This window comes from Gavialis gangeticus, unplaced genomic scaffold (genome assembly GCF_001723915.1).
Source record: "Gavialis gangeticus isolate Ggan-Ray unplaced genomic scaffold, GavGan_comp1, whole genome shotgun sequence".
Lineage (NCBI taxonomy): Eukaryota > Metazoa > Chordata > Crocodylia > Gavialidae > Gavialis > Gavialis gangeticus.
The window spans coordinates 5,980,345-5,999,578 of NW_017729000.1; the positions used below are offsets into that span (position 1 = coordinate 5,980,345).

Here is a 19,234-nt window from a genome sequence, read left to right on the forward strand (position 1 = left end):
AGGGAGTCTGCTGTGCGGCATGACCTCACCGCTCCCTGTTTCAGTCAGTCTGCAAGGTGCCCCTCTGCCATGCCAACGAAAGACCATGGGGGTGGAAGACTTCCCCTAGGAGACAGGCCGCAGCGCAAAGCCAGAGCAAGGGCAGGCCGGAGTGATTCACAGAGAATTTGGGCTGGAGGGGACCTCCAGATGTCACATCTGGTGCAACCCCTGCCCGAGGCAGGATCAGGCCTGTGCAAACCATCCCAGACAAATCCTTTGTCTAACCTCTCGGCTATTAGCAATGCCCTGTTCTCAGTCACTGGGAGAGCCTAGAGGGTCCTGGTCCCGCCAGCAAAACCCTGCTGAGATATGGCTGAAAAGGCCCTAAATGCCCGGGAAGGGCTTGTCTTGTACACAGGAGTGGGACTTCCTGCAAAACAAGCTATGGCGTGGAACAGGTTGGGGGAGACAAGGGGAGCCCTGGGGTGAGAAGTGACCCCTACCCCCACCCTGGGGCACACACAGATGCTGGCCCCTGCCTGTCACTCACCTCCCACAGCGTCCCCTCTTCTCGGAGCACCGCCAACACCATCCCCGCGGGGATCATCAGGCAGGAGAAGAGCCCCATGAGGATGCCCAGGACCTCGGCCCAGAAGGGGAAGCGGTAACTGCCATACTCCGAGGGCTGGTACTTGATGATGTTGTAGACTAGCAGGGCCTGCAGCACAGGGCAGGGGGGAGTCCAACAGATGAGTCCGTGCAAACCCTGCCGAGGGCTTCAGGCTCCCAACCAGACCCTGCTGGGACCCCCCACCCCAGGGCTTCCTCGGCTGGGATTGCAAGGGGTGACATGGACCTGGTCAGACAGTGCTGAGTGGAGGTCCACAGCCAGGACACTGATACCAAGGTGCGAAGTAAAAGAGAGGGGGGCCTTGGAAAGGGATCTGGCCCAAAAGGCATTGACCCTTATCCCATGGAGCAGCTTGAACAACGGCCACGGGGCCACCCCGGTTACCATCATCGTCACTGGGGACAGGAACATCCAGCAGGCTTGGAAGTAGCGCCCGGGTTTGAACCCCAGCATCATGTGGATATCCCGGCAGAACCGCTTCATTCCTGGAGAGGCAGAGGGAGGAAACATCAGAGATGAGCCTGCACGGCTGCTGCCAACAGCCTCCCCGGGCATGGGCATGGGCACAGGCCTCACCGCTCAGCCATGCTATGGCACAAGCCTTGCGCTAAGGGGCTGATCACCCCACCCTGGAGCCCCCTTGTTCCTCCACCCTGCTCCCGCAGCCCCATCTCTGCTGCCCCTCAGCCTTGTCCTCCACCCCGGCAGCATCGCAATGCCCGTCTCCTCACCGTAGATGCGGGTCACCACCAGGCAGGTCGTGATCACCACCACCATGAGTCCAAACCCGGCACTGTAGTCATCCAGCAGCACCAGCCAGTACATCCCACCCTGGAGGGGGAGAAGGACAAGGCACCAGCCTTCCCGGAGGGGTGCTATATCCCCAAAGCCAAGCCCCCTGCTTCACACCCCCTCACTTTCCACCCCAAAGCCTCTTGTGCCCCTTCTCAGAGATGCAAAGAGCGCTAATGTCCAGGTCTCCCATCTGGTTGTGCTGGTCTGCTGGCCAAACCCAGCTCAGATCTCAACCATATGCAATTTCCACAATGGTATTTAATAAAAGAAACCGGGGTTGAGGCCTGGATAAATCCTCCGCTGGGAGTGACCCAGCTCTGTCCAAGCCAGGCTTCTCCCAGCCTGCTGCCAGCTCTCATGGGGAGCTCTGCTCATCTTTCCCAGTACCCTCCCTTCTCTGGCTAGGGACAGAAGTTCCACATCAACCGGTATAAGTGATCGGAAACGGGTCCAGATCTGTCACACGACAACAGTTCAGTGCACATAAACCACTTGCAAAATGGCTGAAACCAGTTTAACCTGGATAGATGTAGTATCAGACTTAACTGATTTAGGTTAAATCAGTTTATTGAACTTCTGTCCCAGATCTCTGTGACTCAGTCCCCGCCACAGGCGACTGCAGATCTGGCCAACTTCCTCCTTGCAGCTCCTCCATGATGGGAGCTCCTGGAAACCCCAGGCGCGGTGGGCTCTGCTTACCTCTGTTGTGAGAATGAGCCCCATCAAGAACAGGACGATACAGATGATGGCCGAGAAGAAGGCCTTCTTGGGCCGCAGGTAATAAGGAAACTCATCCGTCACCGCAGTAACGATGGTTTCCATGAAGGCAAACTGCATACAAGGGAGGGGAGAGGGCTCTGAGTGACGTGAGCCACGTGCTGGGGCGCGGGTCACGTCTCTGCCCAGCAGCCTGTGTCCTTACCTGGCTGTCCAGGCCCAGGGTCAGCAGCATGAAGAAGAAAAGGAAAGACCAGAACGGAGAGAGAGGAAGCATGGTCATGGCCTGGGGGTACACCACGAATGCCAAGCCGGGACCTAGGGGACAGGTAGAGGACGGCACAGTGAATGGGGTCGTCCCTGCCAGGGGCATGGTTCTCTGCATTGATGCAGCTGGAAGGCAGGTCTGGGCAGCTGCCCTTTTCTCCCCCTGCCTTCAGCCACAGCTACAGAGGTGCTTGCTTCCATGCCTGGCCCCACACGTGTCTCCTCAGAGCGCAGCATCCAGGCCCTGAGCTGCCTCTGGCTGTTCTCACATCCTAGCCCCCTTTTTGCCCCAGTCATATGGAAAATAGACCCCCTTGCAGCACGGTCTTTAGGATGAGATTACAAATGGGATTGCTGACAGGTATAGCACGACATTTCGATCAAGCCATGCATAACCAACACAGGGCTCATGTAGTGGCATCAGTGCTGGCTACTAGCTCCTACATACCACCAAGCAGCTATACAGTGGGGGTCCTAATTGAGCAGCTGCGTTTTTAGTGGGGTCCTTCTCAGCTCTCTGCTTGCTAACAGTGGTCTCAGTAACTCAGGGGGACACGTTCATCCCTGCAAATGAAGTTTGCAGAAGAGACACGGATTGGAGGAAGGGGAAATGATGACGGCTGACACAGAGCAGCCTGGATCGCTTTGCAACCAGGCTCAGGTAGGCATTATGGCCAGATGCAATATCCGATGTCCGGGAGTGAAGACTGAGGGCTGTACCGAAAGGATGGGCCTCTCTCCTAGGTTTGAGGTTCATGGTAGACAATCTGCTTTATGCAAGAACTCAGTGCAATGGGAGTCTTGAATGGGATGGGGAAGTCCTAAGACCTCTGTGTGTTTAGCCCTGAAGTAACGCATCCACTTCTGGCATGCACAGTGCCAGGAGGATGCTTATACACTGGAGAGGATGATGTGAATGATATCAAAGGGTGGAAGCCATGTGAGAGACCGGGAGCTCCATCCACATAGCGTATGGAAGAGAAAGTGAAGAGCTGGCTTGGTCACAGTTTGCCTGTACCTATGTGAGGAGCAGGGCTTTAATAAGGGGTTCATCAGAGAAAGATCCATCCAGATCTGCAATGGCCGGAGGCTGGAGCCAATCTCTTCAGACTAGGAAAAGGCAGCATATTTATAAACCAGAGGGCATTTAAGCATCACAACCACAGACCTAGGGTTGCAACAGATTCTCCCTCATTGGCCCCTGTTAACGCAAGGTTGGCTTCTGCTCTAAAATAGGCACCCGCATTGCAACAGGACGGAGCCCAGGGTGGCCTGCGTCGTGCGGAGGAAGGGGGTCAGAGCACACGAGCACAGCAGTCCCTTCTGACCTTTCCTCTGAATCCATTAAGCAGGACCCCGCAGGCTGGCATTTGGGCTGCTGCTAGGACTCCCGGCGGGAATGCAGCGAAGCTGCCCCGCAGAGAAGAGCCAGAAGACTGCAAGCAAAAGCAATGCCCCTGGGCAGGGGGCACAGACAGAGACGTGGCAGAGGAAGAATCAGCTGGAAATGCTGAGCGAGGCCGCGGCTGGCGGTCCAGCGCCCTGTGTTCCCGGTGACTGCAACCGTGCTGGAGGCACGGAGACGCCCCGTTACCTCCTTGCCCAGGCAAGCGCCTGCCTCTTCTAGCTGCTGAGATGGCCAGTTCAGATCCTTAAAATCCTCAGCTGGGGATTGAGAGGTCAGAGGCCGGGATCCGTCATGAGCTGCGGTGTGACCTTGACACATCCCCCTATTCTGCTGTGCCTCCCTGGTCTCCATTTGACAGGAAGACCGTGGCCTCACCCTTCGTCTGATGCTCAGCAGTCCTCCAGGGAAGCCCTTTATAACACCCAGGATCCTTGTTAACACGTTCCACCTGACTGTGCTCCCCAACATGCAAACGCACATACGTGCACCTGCACACTCGTGTATACACCTGCACCCCCCACCAAGAAGAGAAGAAAGGCAGGACTATGCTTCGGTCTGACCTGCTTTTGCTACTTGGTTCACGGGAACGCCGAGTTCCTGCGACATGTAGCCCAGAACGGAGAAGATGGCGAACCCCGCCAAGATGCTGGTGATGGCATTGCCCAGGGTGACGATGAACGTGTCCCTGCAGGAGAGGAAAGCAGGCAAAGTGAGCACGTCCCCGTCACGCTGAGACTGCGCTGGTCCCAGCGACACGAGAGGAAGACCGCAGCTAATGGGGCCTGGGACCGAGGACAGGCCACTGGTGCTGATCCACCTTGCGCAGGGGTCTTCTCCTTGGATGACTGGTGGACCTGGGGGAACACCCAGCTTGGGCCATGGGCCCGGTGCGGCTGTGAAACAACCTGTGTACTGGCCAAGCAGGCTTCCTGCTCCTCCGCGCACTGCAGAAGGAGACCAGAGGGGTGGAAGAGGCACTCAATGGGTGGGTTGTGCAAGGGAAAGGACCCTCTTGCACGTCAGAGGACACAGGTCTCTCTCTTTCCAGTGACCTGAGGGTCTCGGGCACTGCCGCCCTCCAGCTTGACTCGAACTCCCATCCTCCCTGTATCTCCCTGACTCAGGCCCACCCAGGAGGCCCCATCCTTGTCACTTGATGCTCCAGCCTATGTGGCTTCCCTTCTGGATTGGGCTTCGCCATGCTCGGTTTCCGCCCCCACCCTGGCCTGGAAACCCACCTGTAAATATTCTGGTGGAAGGTGTTGTAGGAGGCAAAGGTGAGCAGCCCCCCAAAGCCCACCCCGAGGGAGTAGAAGATCTGCAAAGCGGCTTCTATCCACACCTGCAGGGGGGAAAGCAGAGAGAAGCAGCTTTCGGAGCAAGGTGTTTGGGCTTCAGCTCTTTGCAATGAAAGCGCCTCTTGGACCTGGGAGCGCCCCAAAAGAGGAGACAATTCAACCTCAAGGCAGCTGATTAGTGATTGCCTCCCTCGGGCTGCTCTGCCAAGAGGCTGTCACCGTAAAGGCAGGGCCTGTTTGACGTCGGTCCAGGAGCTCTTCCTCTGGAGCAGCTGGTGATGGGAAGGACCTGAATTTAGCCCCTTTTATTCATTCAGGCTTCAGCATCTGGCAAAGTGCAGGCCTGCCTGGACCTCCCAAAAGCCACCGTCCCTTTGCGGCAGCTTTGAGATCCTGACTGGCTAGAAATTATTTGCAGTTTGGGGTTTTTTGAGGGTTTTTTTTTTCCTCTATGTGTATGCGTGGGTTGCTTTTTTTTTTTCCTTCTTTCAAAAGGAAATGATTTTACACCTCCTTCTGACAAGCAGGCAGCTGACAGGAGTGTTAATTGGAGCCAGCTATAACCAGCTTGACCTGCTGCGGCATCCAAGGTTTTTATCCGTGCATTTTCAGTACCCTGCTGCCCAGAGCTGCTTGGAGATGCAGCGGATAAAGCAAATCCCACCCTGGCCCTTGTCACTAAAACCCATTCCCTCCTATCATGATGCCGTTGACCCCCGTCCTTCATTTAAGGGAGTTGTCGGAGGCAGATAAGCATGTGTCTTCTCCCAACCTGAAAGTCAGTGAAAAGCTGCTTGGGAATTCAAATGTCTGGGGTGAGGAGGGGCTTTGGCTGAGCCCTGTGCACACGTGTGAGCGAGGAAGAGGACAAGAGGCAGAGACAGAGGCAAGGGAAGTTTCCACGTGGCTTGAAGGGCATGTGCTCAGGGCCGTGGGAAAAGCCCAGGGATGGAGGGCGTTGAGGTCAGGGAAGAGGCTTGGAGCCGCACAGCATACTCAGTAAAGTAGAGCTCGTCGCTTTTATAAAGCCCATCACCAAGTCCTCCCTCCACCCAGCAAAAGCCTGAATTTTGGGCCCCCCTTGGGGTGAGAAGAGCACGCGGGAAAGGCCTCCTCACCTTGGAAGACAGCAGGTGGTCGAACTGGGGCGTGAGATAAAACTTGATCCCTTTCCAGGCCCCTTCCAGGGTCACGCCGCGGACGAGCAGCATGAGCAGGATGAGGTAAGGAAATGTGGCGGTGAAGTACACGACCTGCAAGAAGAGCGCGCACGCCTCCGGGTGAGCTCGCGGCGGGAGCAGCTCGCCCCGAACAGGCGCTCGAACAGCACAGTCGTAGGCGAGCGAGACATCTGTGTCGCCGTGCATCTCCCGGCTACGCGGTCCCGCGAGCTAGGCACGGTTGTGTTGCCTGGGTCATTGTGATAGAACTAGAGAGCCGCTAACGCCACGCAAAGAGCAGTGCCACAACATCCATGCGGGGGAAGCAGTGCCCCTGCGTTCTGGGAGGGGGATGCTAGCTTGGCAAACTACCCCTTCTCCAAACCGTGCCCACTTGTAGCCACTGGATCGAGCAGGTCAGCTAGTTAATTGACTGCTTCCAGCCTACCCACAGGCTCGCCCGTGGGTGGATCACAGAAATAGATCCCTTTACTTCCCCAAGTCCGTGCCTGCAAAGCCAGAGACAGGGGGGCTGAGAAGGAGGACTGCTGCTGCTCCGCTTACCTTGCCGGAGGACTTGACTCCCTTCAAGATACAGAGGTATACAATGACCCAAGACAGGAGGAGGCACAGGCACAGATTCCAGCGGATTCTCCCAGGATCCCCGATCCCAGAGCTCCCTTGGATATGAAGAACATAGCGGCTAGGGCAAAAGGAGAGCCGTCAATAAACAGGCCGTGCCCCCCCTCCAGCAGCATAGCAGAGACGAGCTCTCCTTTCCGAGGTCTCGTCCTGAATTCAGCATCTAAATCTACCCTTGACCCTGACAAGGTGAAGGATACGGACAAATCTCTTGGCAAGGGCTGTCCTGCGTGGGACAAGGGTCTAAGCAAAGCCCTACGTTTGGGAGGCCTCCGGGAAACACTCTGCTCCTACAGCAATTAACACGAACGATATAAAGGAGCTGTTTTGGAGAAGCTTTAGGTCCCACTCCATCTAGTCCATGTGAAATCAGCCCCAAACAAATCCATACCCAAGGGACTTGAACAGGCCCAGAGACCCCCAAACATCTCGATCTCTAGACGGAGCCTCGCTCCTGGGCTACCCCTGCTAGACTGGGCATGTATTGTGGCACAAAAGCAATCTTCAAGGACCTGAAGGGTGGCTACAGAGAGGCTGGAGATGGGCTTTCCTCCATGACCATAGGGGACAGGACTAGGAGCAACCGTCCTAAGCTTCATCGGGGAAAATTTAGACTTTCTGCCTGGGCGTGAAGCAGGCTGCCTAGAGATACTATGAAATCTCTGTCTCTGGAAGTTTTCAAGAGCAGGTTGGACAGACACTTGGCTGGGATGGTTGAGGTCAGGAACGGTCCTACCTTAAGCAAGGGCCTGGACTAGATGGCCTCACGAGGTCCCCTACTTTCCTATCATCCTATGTATTTCTTCAAACGTGGCCACCCATGTGAATGGACCCACACCCCCTGCCAGCTCATCGGTACCTGGCAGCGCTGGGCGGGCACCCTGCTCGAATTCCCGACTTAGCCTCAAACACAGGAAGAGTGAGAAAATAATTGACTCCGATATACTCCGTGGGATGGCTGTTGATGACAACCCACAAACCACCGCCACCTGGTTTATGTAACCAGCAGCAAAACCTTAGTCCCCACAAGAGTTTCCCTTGCAAGGCAGCCACCTGCTAAAACAGCTGGAAAAACAGCCTGGCCTTTAGTGCATTATTGCTGACTGTGATTCAGAGGAAACCAGCCCGCATGCAGCAAACCAGAGTTACATCCATGCAGATGCTGAGCTACAGCCCCTGGGCGCCTCTGCTGCTTGAGCGACAGGGCAGAGCGCACCCGCGTCCGTGACTGCCACGCTCGTACTGAGCGCGGAGAGCAAGACAGGGTGCGAAGCTGGGGTTTTGCACATGCAACCGCTCCATCAGTGCAGACACGCAGCCCGCAGCGGTGTGCCCTCCCCGGGCAGTCGGAGAGCGGGGGTGCCCACCAGACCCATCTCCAGGACTCTCCTGCCAGCGTCACGCCGACCACCGTCTTTGCGGGCTGTCGGCTCTGCTACCGTCCTTACCTCCAGTACTCCTCGCTAGGGCTGACCGTGTTAGTGATGTTGAGGGGGAGAGCCGCGTTCCCCGCCTTGATGACATGGTGGTCCAGGCAAAGGTCGGTGTTCCACCAGTTGCCGCAGTGCTGCCAGGGCAGGTTGTTCGTCAGGGACGCGAAGAGGTAGAAGAGAACATAAGCAATGATCATGTTATAGTAAATGGCCACCAGAGAGACAATCAGGATCGTGCCCATCCCGACACCTAAGGGAGGCGAGATGCAAATACAGCTCAGTGCAACCGCAGAGACACGACGTCCTGGTATCCCTCTGACCTACTGCAGCGCCTCCCGAGCCTAGCCAGCACTGGGGAGCGAGTCTGAAATCAGCCCTAGCCCCCCGCCATGCCCAGGGCATCGTGAGACACTATGCAAGCCGAGACACTGAATAAAGCAGATTGAATAAAGGAGATCAAACATCATGGGGGGGATGTTGCCTAAGCACGTGCAAGGCCAAAGTCTTCAAGAGACTTTCGTTAGACCAACCAGATGTTTGCAACAAAGCTGTCTTTAACTGCAAGCATGCGGGCACAAACACCCTACGAAATATGAACTTGCATTTCTACCCAGGAGAACTTCGACAAGCTTTTCTCCTATGCCCGAAGAAGAGTGTTTGTGCCCAAAAGTTTGCAATTAAAGATTTTTTTTTTTTAAAATGTAGCTGGTCTAATAAAAGATATCACCTGTACCATCAGTCCTGACTTTTTTTTGCCTCTAGACCATTCTGGCTACAGCCTGGATGTCTAATAGACTTTGTGCTTTGTTGGCTTTTCCTGGTTCGTGTCTACACCTACGGGCACTACTCCAGACACACCCCAGCCTGGTCTTTTAGGGATGGTTTTGGATGTCACGTACACAGCAGTGGCCAGTGACTCATCTCACACGTTTTAGATTCTTTTAATTGGGGTGAAACTCTTGAGCTGGGCCCGAAGCCAACTCCTTGGAAGCCTTATTAGAATTGGTAATCGTTATATATTTGTTGGCTGATCTTCCCGATTTGCTGCTTTAGTTCCAGTCTGATATGGAGACCAGCTTGTCAGTCTGATTTACATTTGATAATTGCATTGCTTTTTAATTCTTGGTTGTGATTTTTCTTAATGGTTTGAATACGGTTTCAGGAAGATGGTACTGATTCTCGCTGCTTCAAGAGAGAGTCCAGGCCTTGTGGCTGGAACCCGGCGGGTCAGCTTAAACCCTCCGATCATCTCCCACTATTTCGACTGCTGATCCCAATACGTGCCTGAAGGAGGGCAGGATGGAGATGCTATTGAATCTCACCATCCAAGAGGGTCACGCACCTTTAAACAGCGGGCTTATCTTCCAGACAGCAAGGGGCCCCAGGCTGGAGAACTGGCCGAGGGAGAGCTCCATAAAGAAGATGGGGATCCCACATATTGCCAACATGATGAAGTAGGGAACCAGGAAAGCCCCTGCAGGAGACAAGGAAGGGCAGGGAGGGTGGGAATGGGCAGGGAACAGAAGGTCACTTCGCATCCAGGGACCTCCACGTGCCCTTAGCCAAAGCCTGGGAGGGTGCATCCCAAATACCTTCCCTTGGAAGGGGTAGGTATGGTCTTGGGGCTGTAGATGTGGGAAGCACCCCCCTACCACTGCAGCCCAGCCCCCTCTGCAATGAATTGCAGGTCCATCAACTCTACACGTCTGTTCCTAGGTCAAAGACTTTGCATCCAGCTCAAGCTGGGGAGATCTCTGGAGGATGTCGCTGATCTCCTGCTACAATGTGCTCAGGACCCCAGAGCTAGTATCCCTACACTGAAAATCCCACAAGCTTTATAGTGAACATCCAGAACTGAATTTCACCTTTCTTCTGAAAAGAGGCCACCTCCCACAACCCTTCAGTCCTTTATCAAGCCAGGAAGCATCAAAATCGCTTCCTGAGCTTGGTGGGAGTATCCAGGCCCAGCTTGGACCCTCCTCAGACTGTGAGATCCTGATGGGCAACTAATGCAGCCACGATGGTTTATTATTTACATATTTCCATGCAGGTTCCCCCCACCCCAACCTTGACTTCTCCGCAGACAGATTGTGAAATTCTCCTGTTGATTTATGGGTCCAAATCATCAGCAAAAGACTGGAAACCATCCTCGGTCTGCCTGCCTGCAGGCTGTTTGCAAATAACCCATCTTGAAGAAACAGGAGGTTGCGCGGTGCCCTCACGTGGCAGCGTCCCTGTTTCAAGGGCGGATGACTTACGCAACCAGCCGAAAGCATGACTTTCTGGCTGCGTATTCAAGAGCTACGTTGGCAACCGGCGTTCTGCACCGGTGCCAGTTCATTACTCAGTTGTGAAGCCTGTGTAATGCTCAATGCTTCCCCAGCATGCACGTCGGTGAAGCCTGCTCATCAGGGACTGCCCGGGGACTATTTGATGTTCTCAGGTCGCGGTAGAGTCCGCTGTTAAGGGACTGCCTGGGGACGGACTGTATCAATGGCACAACCACCGTGGAAACGAGTGTCTTCATAAGTGGCCTGAATGCCCGTGGGAAATGGATTGCTAGTGCCCACAATATGGGGGAGATAAGATCCCAGGTGGGGCATAATCAGGGGCTGCAAAAGTCCACTAAAGCCCGGCGTGTGTTCCCTTTTCAATCCCTGGAATAGCCTCCGGGCGACACAGTCCAGCACAGAGCTGGGATCCCCAAACGTGCACTGTCCATCCTTCCAGGACTTCACCAGAGGAGCCTGGACCTTCACGTGACAGGCACCAACCCTCCCCTGAACCATGCTGAGACAAACCCCCAGCGCTTCCCAGTGCCCTGCCTGCATCACGGTCCTTCCATCATGAACATGACTGGAAAACCAGAGGTTTCCCCACAGACTTCCTGAGCCTACCTCCATACTAGGCTGAATGTCAGGGGGCAGGAAGCATGGGTTTGGGGGCGCTACGTCCCAGCTCCCAACCATCCTTGTCTCTTAAGCCCCCACATTTTCTCTTCCCAGCCTGTCTGAGCGGGACTAGACAGACGAGGCGACTTCCTCCCACGGAGGCATCTGCACCCGCCAGCAGTATTATTCTATAATGTCCTTAATAAAAGATTTGGCCGCGGTGACTGGTTGGAGACACAACAGCAGGGAGGAGAGAAAGGGGCTTTATTCCTACACGCAGCCCACGGGGCCAGCTCATCCGAGGATGGGAGCACCGGTGCAGACCCTAACCCTGTACCTCCGCCGTTGGTGTAAGCCCTGTACGGGAACCTCCAGACGTTCCCCAAGCCCACGCAGTATCCGATGCAGGAGAGCAGGAAATCCAGCTTCCCGGTCCAGTTCCCTCGGTCTGCAGGGTACTCTGAGTCCAGGTCGCCATCACCTTGCTCGCTGGGGCTCAGCAACAGGTCTGGCGTTACGGGCTGAGACGAGCAGAGAGAGAAGAAGGACCAAAGGGAGACAAGGGAGGAAGGAGAGGGAGGAGGTGCATGCAGGAGCGAGGGGGTGGGAGGAGGATGGAGACAGGGAAGAGTGGCAACAGGTTTGGTGTGGAGGTGGGGAAGAGAAGGAGGTAGGAAAAGTGGGTGTGAATCCAGGCTGTCCAGGCAGAGACGCTGGCAGCTGCCGGGGACAGTCCAGCCTCGGTGACCTGAGGCCACCACGGGGCCACCAAGCCATGTGGCCCCGATCCTCTCTGGAAGTCCAGGCCCCCCGTCATGAGCACTCTCCAGCCTGCTTTCCCCACCAGAAAGTTCACAGGCTCAGCTGTTAAGGCCAGCAGGGACTAGCATGGAAGGACCTTGCATAAAGAAAGCCAGAGAAGCTGGGAGGAGAGAATAAGAGCCACGTCTGGTGGGTCATCGAGTGCGACGACCCCACAGAGCTAGAGGGAAGGGCTCCAGGTTACTGTCCCTTGGCCACTCCTGGGGGTTGAAATGATTTCCCCTAGATGCCCCAACCGTGCAAGGTCCCTGCAAAGCTCTGGGCATCTGTCCCGTCATGCAGCTGCAGACTGGCAGGGAATTAACCCTTCCCTCCCCTGGCCAGCCTTGAGCACAGGGTGATCTGGACAAGCCCCCCCACAGCACAGCCCCTGACCTGTGGAAACGTGCCGGGACACATGCCCCCCCTCCCTGCAGGCCCAGCTCTCCTTTGCCCGACTCAGCTGGAGCCATCAGGGGGACGGTTGCAGCTGGCCACGGGAGTCGCGGGAGCGAATGACGCAGCCTCGCGGGCAAATGGGCGAGGCCACCCCTATGACAGCGTGCCCCAGCAAGGCGTCTCCGCTCCTGGGGGTCTTCACATACAAGCTGCCCCCCATGAACGCTGGGGCAAAGAGGCATGTCCCTGGGAAATGCTCGGGGTGCACAAGGTCTCTGGATGGGGCCAGAGGATTCCCGTTTGGCCCTGAAGCTGGCTGCAAAGATCAGCCCTGCCTGCGCCCCTGGCCTGGATCTCGATACCAGCTCTCCCCACAGGCCATGGCATCGTGCTGGGGAGCCTGCCCTGCCGTCCCCGCACCCTCCTGGCTCCGTGGCTGCCGTCCTGCCCTTTCCTCCAGCACAGCGGGCCGCGTTGCAGCGGTGAAGTTCCTGCTGCTTTGTTGCCATGGAGACAAGGAGTTATTCAGATGGCAAAAGTATGCGCGAGGTAGCCAAGCTGATTGTGAAATGCACGTCCGCTTGTGATGTGCGAATCCTAGAACCAGCGTGTCGTAGAAAATGAGGGTGAGAAGGGACCTCCGGCGGTCACATCTGCTCCAAGCTGGACCAGCCCCAATTAGATCATCCTAGCTAAGGCTTAAAAACCTCCAAGGATGAAGAGTTCACCACCTCTCTGGCCACACACCTGCATTTCTGCATGGTCATCCATGGATGCATCCACAGGTGTGTTCAACACGCCCTGCACGCATATATGCACATACACATGTGGCATGGATATGTTTGCAAACACACGCACGGCATGCAATGGCACATGTAAGTATACAGTGCCCGTAGGTCCATGCACTTACCAAACCCATAGGCACAAAGTTCCTCCTAGAAAGCCTAGGCAGAATATAAGCCGAATAAAAAAGAAACGGTGTGCGGCAGTATAGATAGGATGCCTCAAAGAGCCGCACAGTGGACTCCAACTTGAAAATGCTAGACAGAATAAAAGCCAAGCGCTGACTTTTGAAGTCACCATTAACAATCCTCCCCCCCACCCCTCCGGATGCCTCTGAGAATACGAGGGCTGCATGAAAAATGCTAGAAATTCAGGCCAAGGAAATCATGCTTTCAGATAATACACCAGGGAGTGACTGAAACATTGCACCGGTGAAAACCCATCTGAAGCTGTTTAATTTAGCCTTCCAATCTGGGCACTTCCCTGAGACACTGCCACGCAGACTGATACCCAGCAACCTAGAGAAGTGCTTGTGTTTCCAGTTGCACAAACAAATTATTCCTTAACGTCCTTCAAAGCAGATCCGATCGCTAAACAACCTTTGTCCACGAGGGGCAAGCTGGAAGGGCCAATGGCAAGCAAACCACTGGCCACATCTTTGCTGTGCAGAGGACACGTTCAGCAGTGTAAAGACAACTAACGAGGCAAGGGATCAGTCTGCTGGGCTGATTTTGAAGCAGCGTTTGGGACAACGACCTCATTACTTCCACATTTCCAACTGCACATAAGCGCTTGAGCACCACGAGGGGAGGAAAGGGCATGAGACAAGAGCTAAGCTCAGTCCAGCCTCTTCCAGCACGACCAACTTTGCAACAGCACTTCTCAGACTCAAGTCTCCCACTAAACACTCAGCAGCACATGTGTGACGTGCCTCCCATTCGGCCAGCGTGGCAAGGACCGCTCCGAGGACCTCCAGATTTAACAGCTGGAGCTGGGCTGTTAATTGAAATAGCCAAACCTGAAAAGGTAAAACCTATAACAGAGTCCTCCTCTCTGGGCTGGGCACAGAGGGGCGGTGGTGGTCCATGGTGGATCTTGAAGGGCAATGTTGGCCTGAGCCTTTGTGTTGCCCATCCAGAATCCAAGTGTGTCCCCTCTGGTATTACCCTTGGGGCACTGAATGAAATCCCGGGGGATTTACAGCTGAATCGGTTCATTGTTTTGAGTTAAAATTTAATTTTAACATTTAGTTGCTCAAGAAGCTGGGCGCCTGGGTCAGACGTGGTATTAACAACAGAACAATGCGGGCTCTTTAGCTGACTACGTTTGGGCTACGTTTGGGTTTTTTCCTTGACTTCCTAACTGGATGTTTCTTCGGTGACGGCTGAAAAATACTGTTTCTTTAGACTCTCCAGAGAGAGCTGTGTGAAGACCTGGCATCTTGCAGAAAAGCTGTCAGCTCCTGCTGTGAGCATTGGGGACGAGGATGAAAGCACCCTTCACGAAGATGGCCTCTCCAAAACAGCCCTCGCTTTCCCTTTCTCCTGGGAGAAGGGAAGGCAAGAGGGCCTCCAGGGAACGGTGGATCCTGACATCTAAGCAGGGGGGTTGCTTCAGGTTAACAATCACTTGCTCCAACAAGTGATTTAAGTTTTAAACCAGTGCAGTGACTTTTCCCTTACAGAGCGGTTGCATGCAGAGATGACCGTACCCCGTTGCAATGTGCTCGGCCCTGGCAGACTCTCCCTAAATCCACAAACCAAATGTGAAAAGCAAGTGTCGCTGGAAGCCAGAGAGCAGCTACAGACCCGGAGTGAGGGAAGGGAGACCAAAACAAAGATGAATGTACTGTTGCAGGGTCCAAGACACCAGGGAGTGGGAGATTAGATAACCCCTCAAGTAAGTGCACATGATAAAAGACTTCAGCAGAAAGCAATAAGAAACAACTATGACTAAGCCAAGGACAGAGATAGCAGAGCCAGCACCGGTGTATAACCTGCCTTTGGGTCAGGGCTGGCAAATGGACCTAAGAATGCCCCCATAACTCTCTGAAACTGCATCCCAGGTGGATCCTGCCCAGGTGCAACAGAAGCTGATGGTTGTCCGGCCAACCTTGTGTTGGGTCCCTTTCTTGAAGCTTGGCCAAAGTCAAGTCAAAGCTAAATGGCCAGTGGGCCTAGTTTCTGTGACCAACAGCACACTGGGGAATGATGGGGCTAGGTCAGGGCCAGCCCGAATGAGCAGGTGCCCACTGAAAGCTGGGACCTGTCATCAGCATGCAAGGACCTGTAGACTTCACGCTCGCTTCTGCTTTGTGTGGAGGGCTGTGCAGTGAGCTCTTCTCCTCGTGCCTCGTGCCGTCTACACTCACACTCGCACTGAAGCCCGAGAACGTGGTACGCAGCATTTGGGTTTGCATGGACGAGGATTTAGTGAAGTACAAGCCACATGGCTTTGATAACTCGGGCCAGTCTCTAGCTAAAAACCACTATGCGCTTTTCTGGAAACGCACGGAGGGAAAAGTAGGAGTAAAATCCATCTTGCACAAGGCACTTCTTGTTGCTGGTTTAAACCAGACTTTCCACCTCCCTGAAACACGTCTGGGGAACAGATCTGAACTTCCCAACTCGCAGATGGAAATTGGAGCAAAATCAGAGGAAAGAGGTGGCGAGCTTTGAGAGACACGAAGGCAGGGAAGCCAATGCCGAACAAAATCTTCCATCAGTTGTACTGGGCTTCTTAGAGGAAAGTTGATGTCAGACACTAAAGATACCAACTCAACAGCTCTAGATGATCCGAACACATGGGGCCGCGGAAAATTATAGGGGCCCAGTCCTGAGCTCCTGCTACAATGAGCCCAGGGAGAGTTTTGCCAGGGGGAGGAAGGCAGGCTATGCTTAAAACATTTTGGAGCAACATGGCATCAACAGTTGGAGGAAATAACTTTGGAGACTTCTGCTTGTGTTTGCATTTGGCATTTCAGGAGCTAAGCAAGTCCCCAGTCAATGCCAGGAGGGATCTCGAACAGCTGTTGAGGATCTCTGGAAGGCTTTGGAAGAGCAAAGGACAGCTTTGAATGGATCCTGCAGCCGCAAAATCATCTGAAGAAGTCATTGGTAGGAAGGAGGGTGAGATGAAAGAGAGCAGCATGAGAGGAAGCAGGGGAAAGCCTCATGCTGAGCAGCGTTATGAGAGGGGTGCGTTGGGTGAAGACCTTCGCACTGGGCTCAGACACCAGGAAGGGGCCGTTCTGTTTGGCTCTGCACACAGATGTGAGCAGCTGGAAGCTGGCTCAGCTACAGCCTGCAGCAGCAGTGGCTGAAAACGAGGAGTAGGACCCTGTAGTATGTGAACAGGACCGAGCGCTCTACAGCTCAGAGCACCCCCGAAGCCACATAGGGCTGTCTAAGGCAGCTGGGGGTGACACCAGGAAGCTCCATATACTTAGGGAACTTTGCAACAGCTCCCAGCCCACAATGCACTCCATGGCTGCAAGCACCGGCCCTGAACACAGTGCACTTAACATAAAGATCCAAGCTGTTGCTGTCCAAATAATTACTGCACAGAGGATGGGGGGGAGGGGCGAGGGGATTTGGAAACCAAAGGTGGTAGTGTGTGTCTTTCATTTTGGGATGGGAGAGGAGGGGTGTCATCTTCAGGTGACCCAGGTGTCATTTTTGATGGGAGAAAATCAGTGAAGTTTTAACCTCATCAGTGAGCAACCTACAAGCCTTCTAGGTGAGCCAGGAAGCGATGCTCCGGGGGAAGGAGACAGCATCTGCTCCAAGGGCTCGTGCAAAGGCTTTGGAAGAAGAGGGAGGACTTGTTGATGGCAGGCTTTTAATAAGTCCCCAAATCACTTGCAAAAAAAAATAGTTGGTGGGAGGAGGGGAAGAGGGGAGAGCTGTGCGCAGAGGGAAACCAGAGCTGGGCATGGAAGACAGCCGCCCACTTGGGTCCTGCCAACCAGTCCTGTTGTTCCAAGCCGTGTCCAGCATGTTTCTCATGACAGCTGAAACACCTCCGTGCTTCATCTCATCCCTCCAAATGCTCAGTTAAAACCAGAGATGTGTTAGAGACTGCTCCGGATTTACCTGCCTGGCAGAAGGAGCATCCAAAGCACTGAGCTGGGTTTGTAGCAGACAGCAGGCGGGGGTAGAGAGAGCCTGGGAAATAAAAGCCTGGAAGCAGAAGCTTAAAATCACGTTCCCAGCCTAGCGGTGGGGGGCTCCAAAACTGCCTGTCTGAGCTCAGGACACATTGCCCACTGGCTGGCAGCCTCCATGGGGCCCCTCTGATAATCCCAGAGGAAAGGGAGGACAGCTGGAGGCCTGGAAGGTCTCTAATGCAAGGGATGGTAGGATGGTCCAGAAAGGCTGCAAAATTAGCAGAGATGTGATGGGGCAAGGTCCACCTTGCTGCTTTTAAACTGGCTTGTTAAAGAGACTAGCGGTGTTCTCCGTGTGCACCACAAGTCTGAGCTGTACAAAGAGCCCAGCCGGCATCCAAAACCTCCCCGCATAACCCACGGGCCTTGCACAAAGCCCCCCCGCTCTCCAGAAACCAAGCAACTTGCCCTGAAACATAGTGGGGTCTTGAGGGACAGAGAGAAGGGGCTGTCACCCGGGAACTGTGAGGTCTCAGGGGGTGAGCCCCGTTCCCGAGAGCCTGCCTTGAGGATGGCGAGGGAAGGCTCAGTAGGGTTAGGGGTGGGGAGGGGAGGCAGGAAGGGGAAGGGTGGAAACGGGAGGGGAGGCAAGGCAGAGGGCCTGCAGCTCCACTTGGCTGGATCCGGCCCTCGGTCACCCCATCCCAGTCCTCGGCCACCCCGTCCAGCGCACCAAGGGCACCCACGTCCCCCCGAGCCCCCCAGCACGAATCATCCTGCTGATGACACCTGCTCTCTCGGGAGAGCGTTGGGGCGGCACAGCCGGCGGGCAAGCACAGGCCCAGCCAATTAGCCGTGCGGGGATGTTTACCCAACTCACTAATTAAAGCAAGCGAGAAGAGCTCGTTATGAAATGACACCCACCCCACCACCCGCCCTCTTCATCGACTGCTGATCCAGCCTCTTCGCCCCACTCAGCGCTTTGCCTGGACTCTCCAGGGCCACGAGCTCCCAGGGGGTGACCCCTGCCCTCCCCGGGGGGAGATGCGGGCAGAGCCCCTCCACCTGCCCGGTGTGCAATGGGAAGGCATCGGCATGCAAGTCGGCCCCTTATATCCCCCTTATCTCCCCCTGCCCTCTTAGCGTGCCAGCCACAAGCTGCAGCCCCTTACCTTGCGGAGATGATGCTCCTGGACCGGCTTCATCCCGAAATCCTGTTGCTATGAGCTCCCCGCGCGCTGACACTTTGGCTGGCTCCCGGCGACCGTCTCTACAGCGATGGGGAGGGAGGAAGGGAGCACCCCGGGAACAGAGAAGGAAGGATGTGTCCCCCCTCCACCCTCTCGTCGTGTGGCTCGCTCCTCGCCTGGGTGCTCCTGGCAGACAGAGGCGATGTTAAGCCTGTGCAGAGCGAGGCAGAAGGAGAGGAGGTGCTGGGGAAGGAGGGGGGGCCGTGGCAGCCAGCAGCAGGGCTGGCTCTGGGTTGGGAGCTGCCGTGCGGCTTGAGCAGGCAGTGGGAAGGCGATGGCAATCCAAGGAGCTTCTGCTAAGGGGGGGTCAGTGCCCCCTGCCCTCCTGCAAGGTAGCCACGGGCTCACCTGGCTCCAGTGAGCTCCGGCAGGGCTTGGGCTCTGGCGTGAATGCAGCGAGGAAGTGAGGAGGAGATCGGCTGCACCACATGTGCCACGAGCTCGCTGCAGCTGGAGCTCTCCCTGGCACGGACCCTGCGAGCCAGGCGTCCTCGGGGGTCGTGGCCACACGGGAGGGCTCAGGCTGGGAGCAGCAGCTGCGATGCAGGTCCAGTGCGAGGGAGCCTGTGAGCCTGGGGTCTGGTGTGGCGATGAGGGGGGAGGCCTGGGGCCTGAATAACAGCTGCAGCTCGGGGTGACGTGGGTGAGCAGAGCTGCACGGGGTGGCCA

The 19,234-nt window shown here is 55.5% G+C and overlaps 1 protein-coding gene across 1 annotated transcript in view; it reads right to left on the minus strand.

The window, feature by feature from the left end:
- Positions 1-18,706, minus strand: part of SLC6A7 (solute carrier family 6 member 7) — a 31,403-nt gene extending 12,697 nt beyond the window's left edge. Inside the window, exons 1-13 of the mRNA XM_019506145.1 lie at positions 18,488-18,706; positions 11,562-11,745; positions 9,676-9,807; positions 8,349-8,583; positions 6,823-6,961; positions 6,217-6,351; positions 5,039-5,142; positions 4,361-4,485; positions 2,331-2,443; positions 2,108-2,239; positions 1,345-1,444; positions 998-1,098; positions 533-700 (exon numbers count right to left, since the gene is read on the minus strand). Coding sequence (XP_019361690.1) covers positions 533-700; positions 998-1,098; positions 1,345-1,444; positions 2,108-2,239; positions 2,331-2,443; positions 4,361-4,485; positions 5,039-5,142; positions 6,217-6,351; positions 6,823-6,961; positions 8,349-8,583; positions 9,676-9,807; positions 11,562-11,745; positions 18,488-18,520 — 1,701 coding nt within the window. The 5' untranslated portion in view covers positions 18,521-18,706. The remainder of the gene's footprint in view (positions 1-532; positions 701-997; positions 1,099-1,344; positions 1,445-2,107; positions 2,240-2,330; positions 2,444-4,360; positions 4,486-5,038; positions 5,143-6,216; positions 6,352-6,822; positions 6,962-8,348; positions 8,584-9,675; positions 9,808-11,561; positions 11,746-18,487) is intronic.
- Between the last annotated feature and the right edge of the window lie 528 nt (positions 18,707-19,234).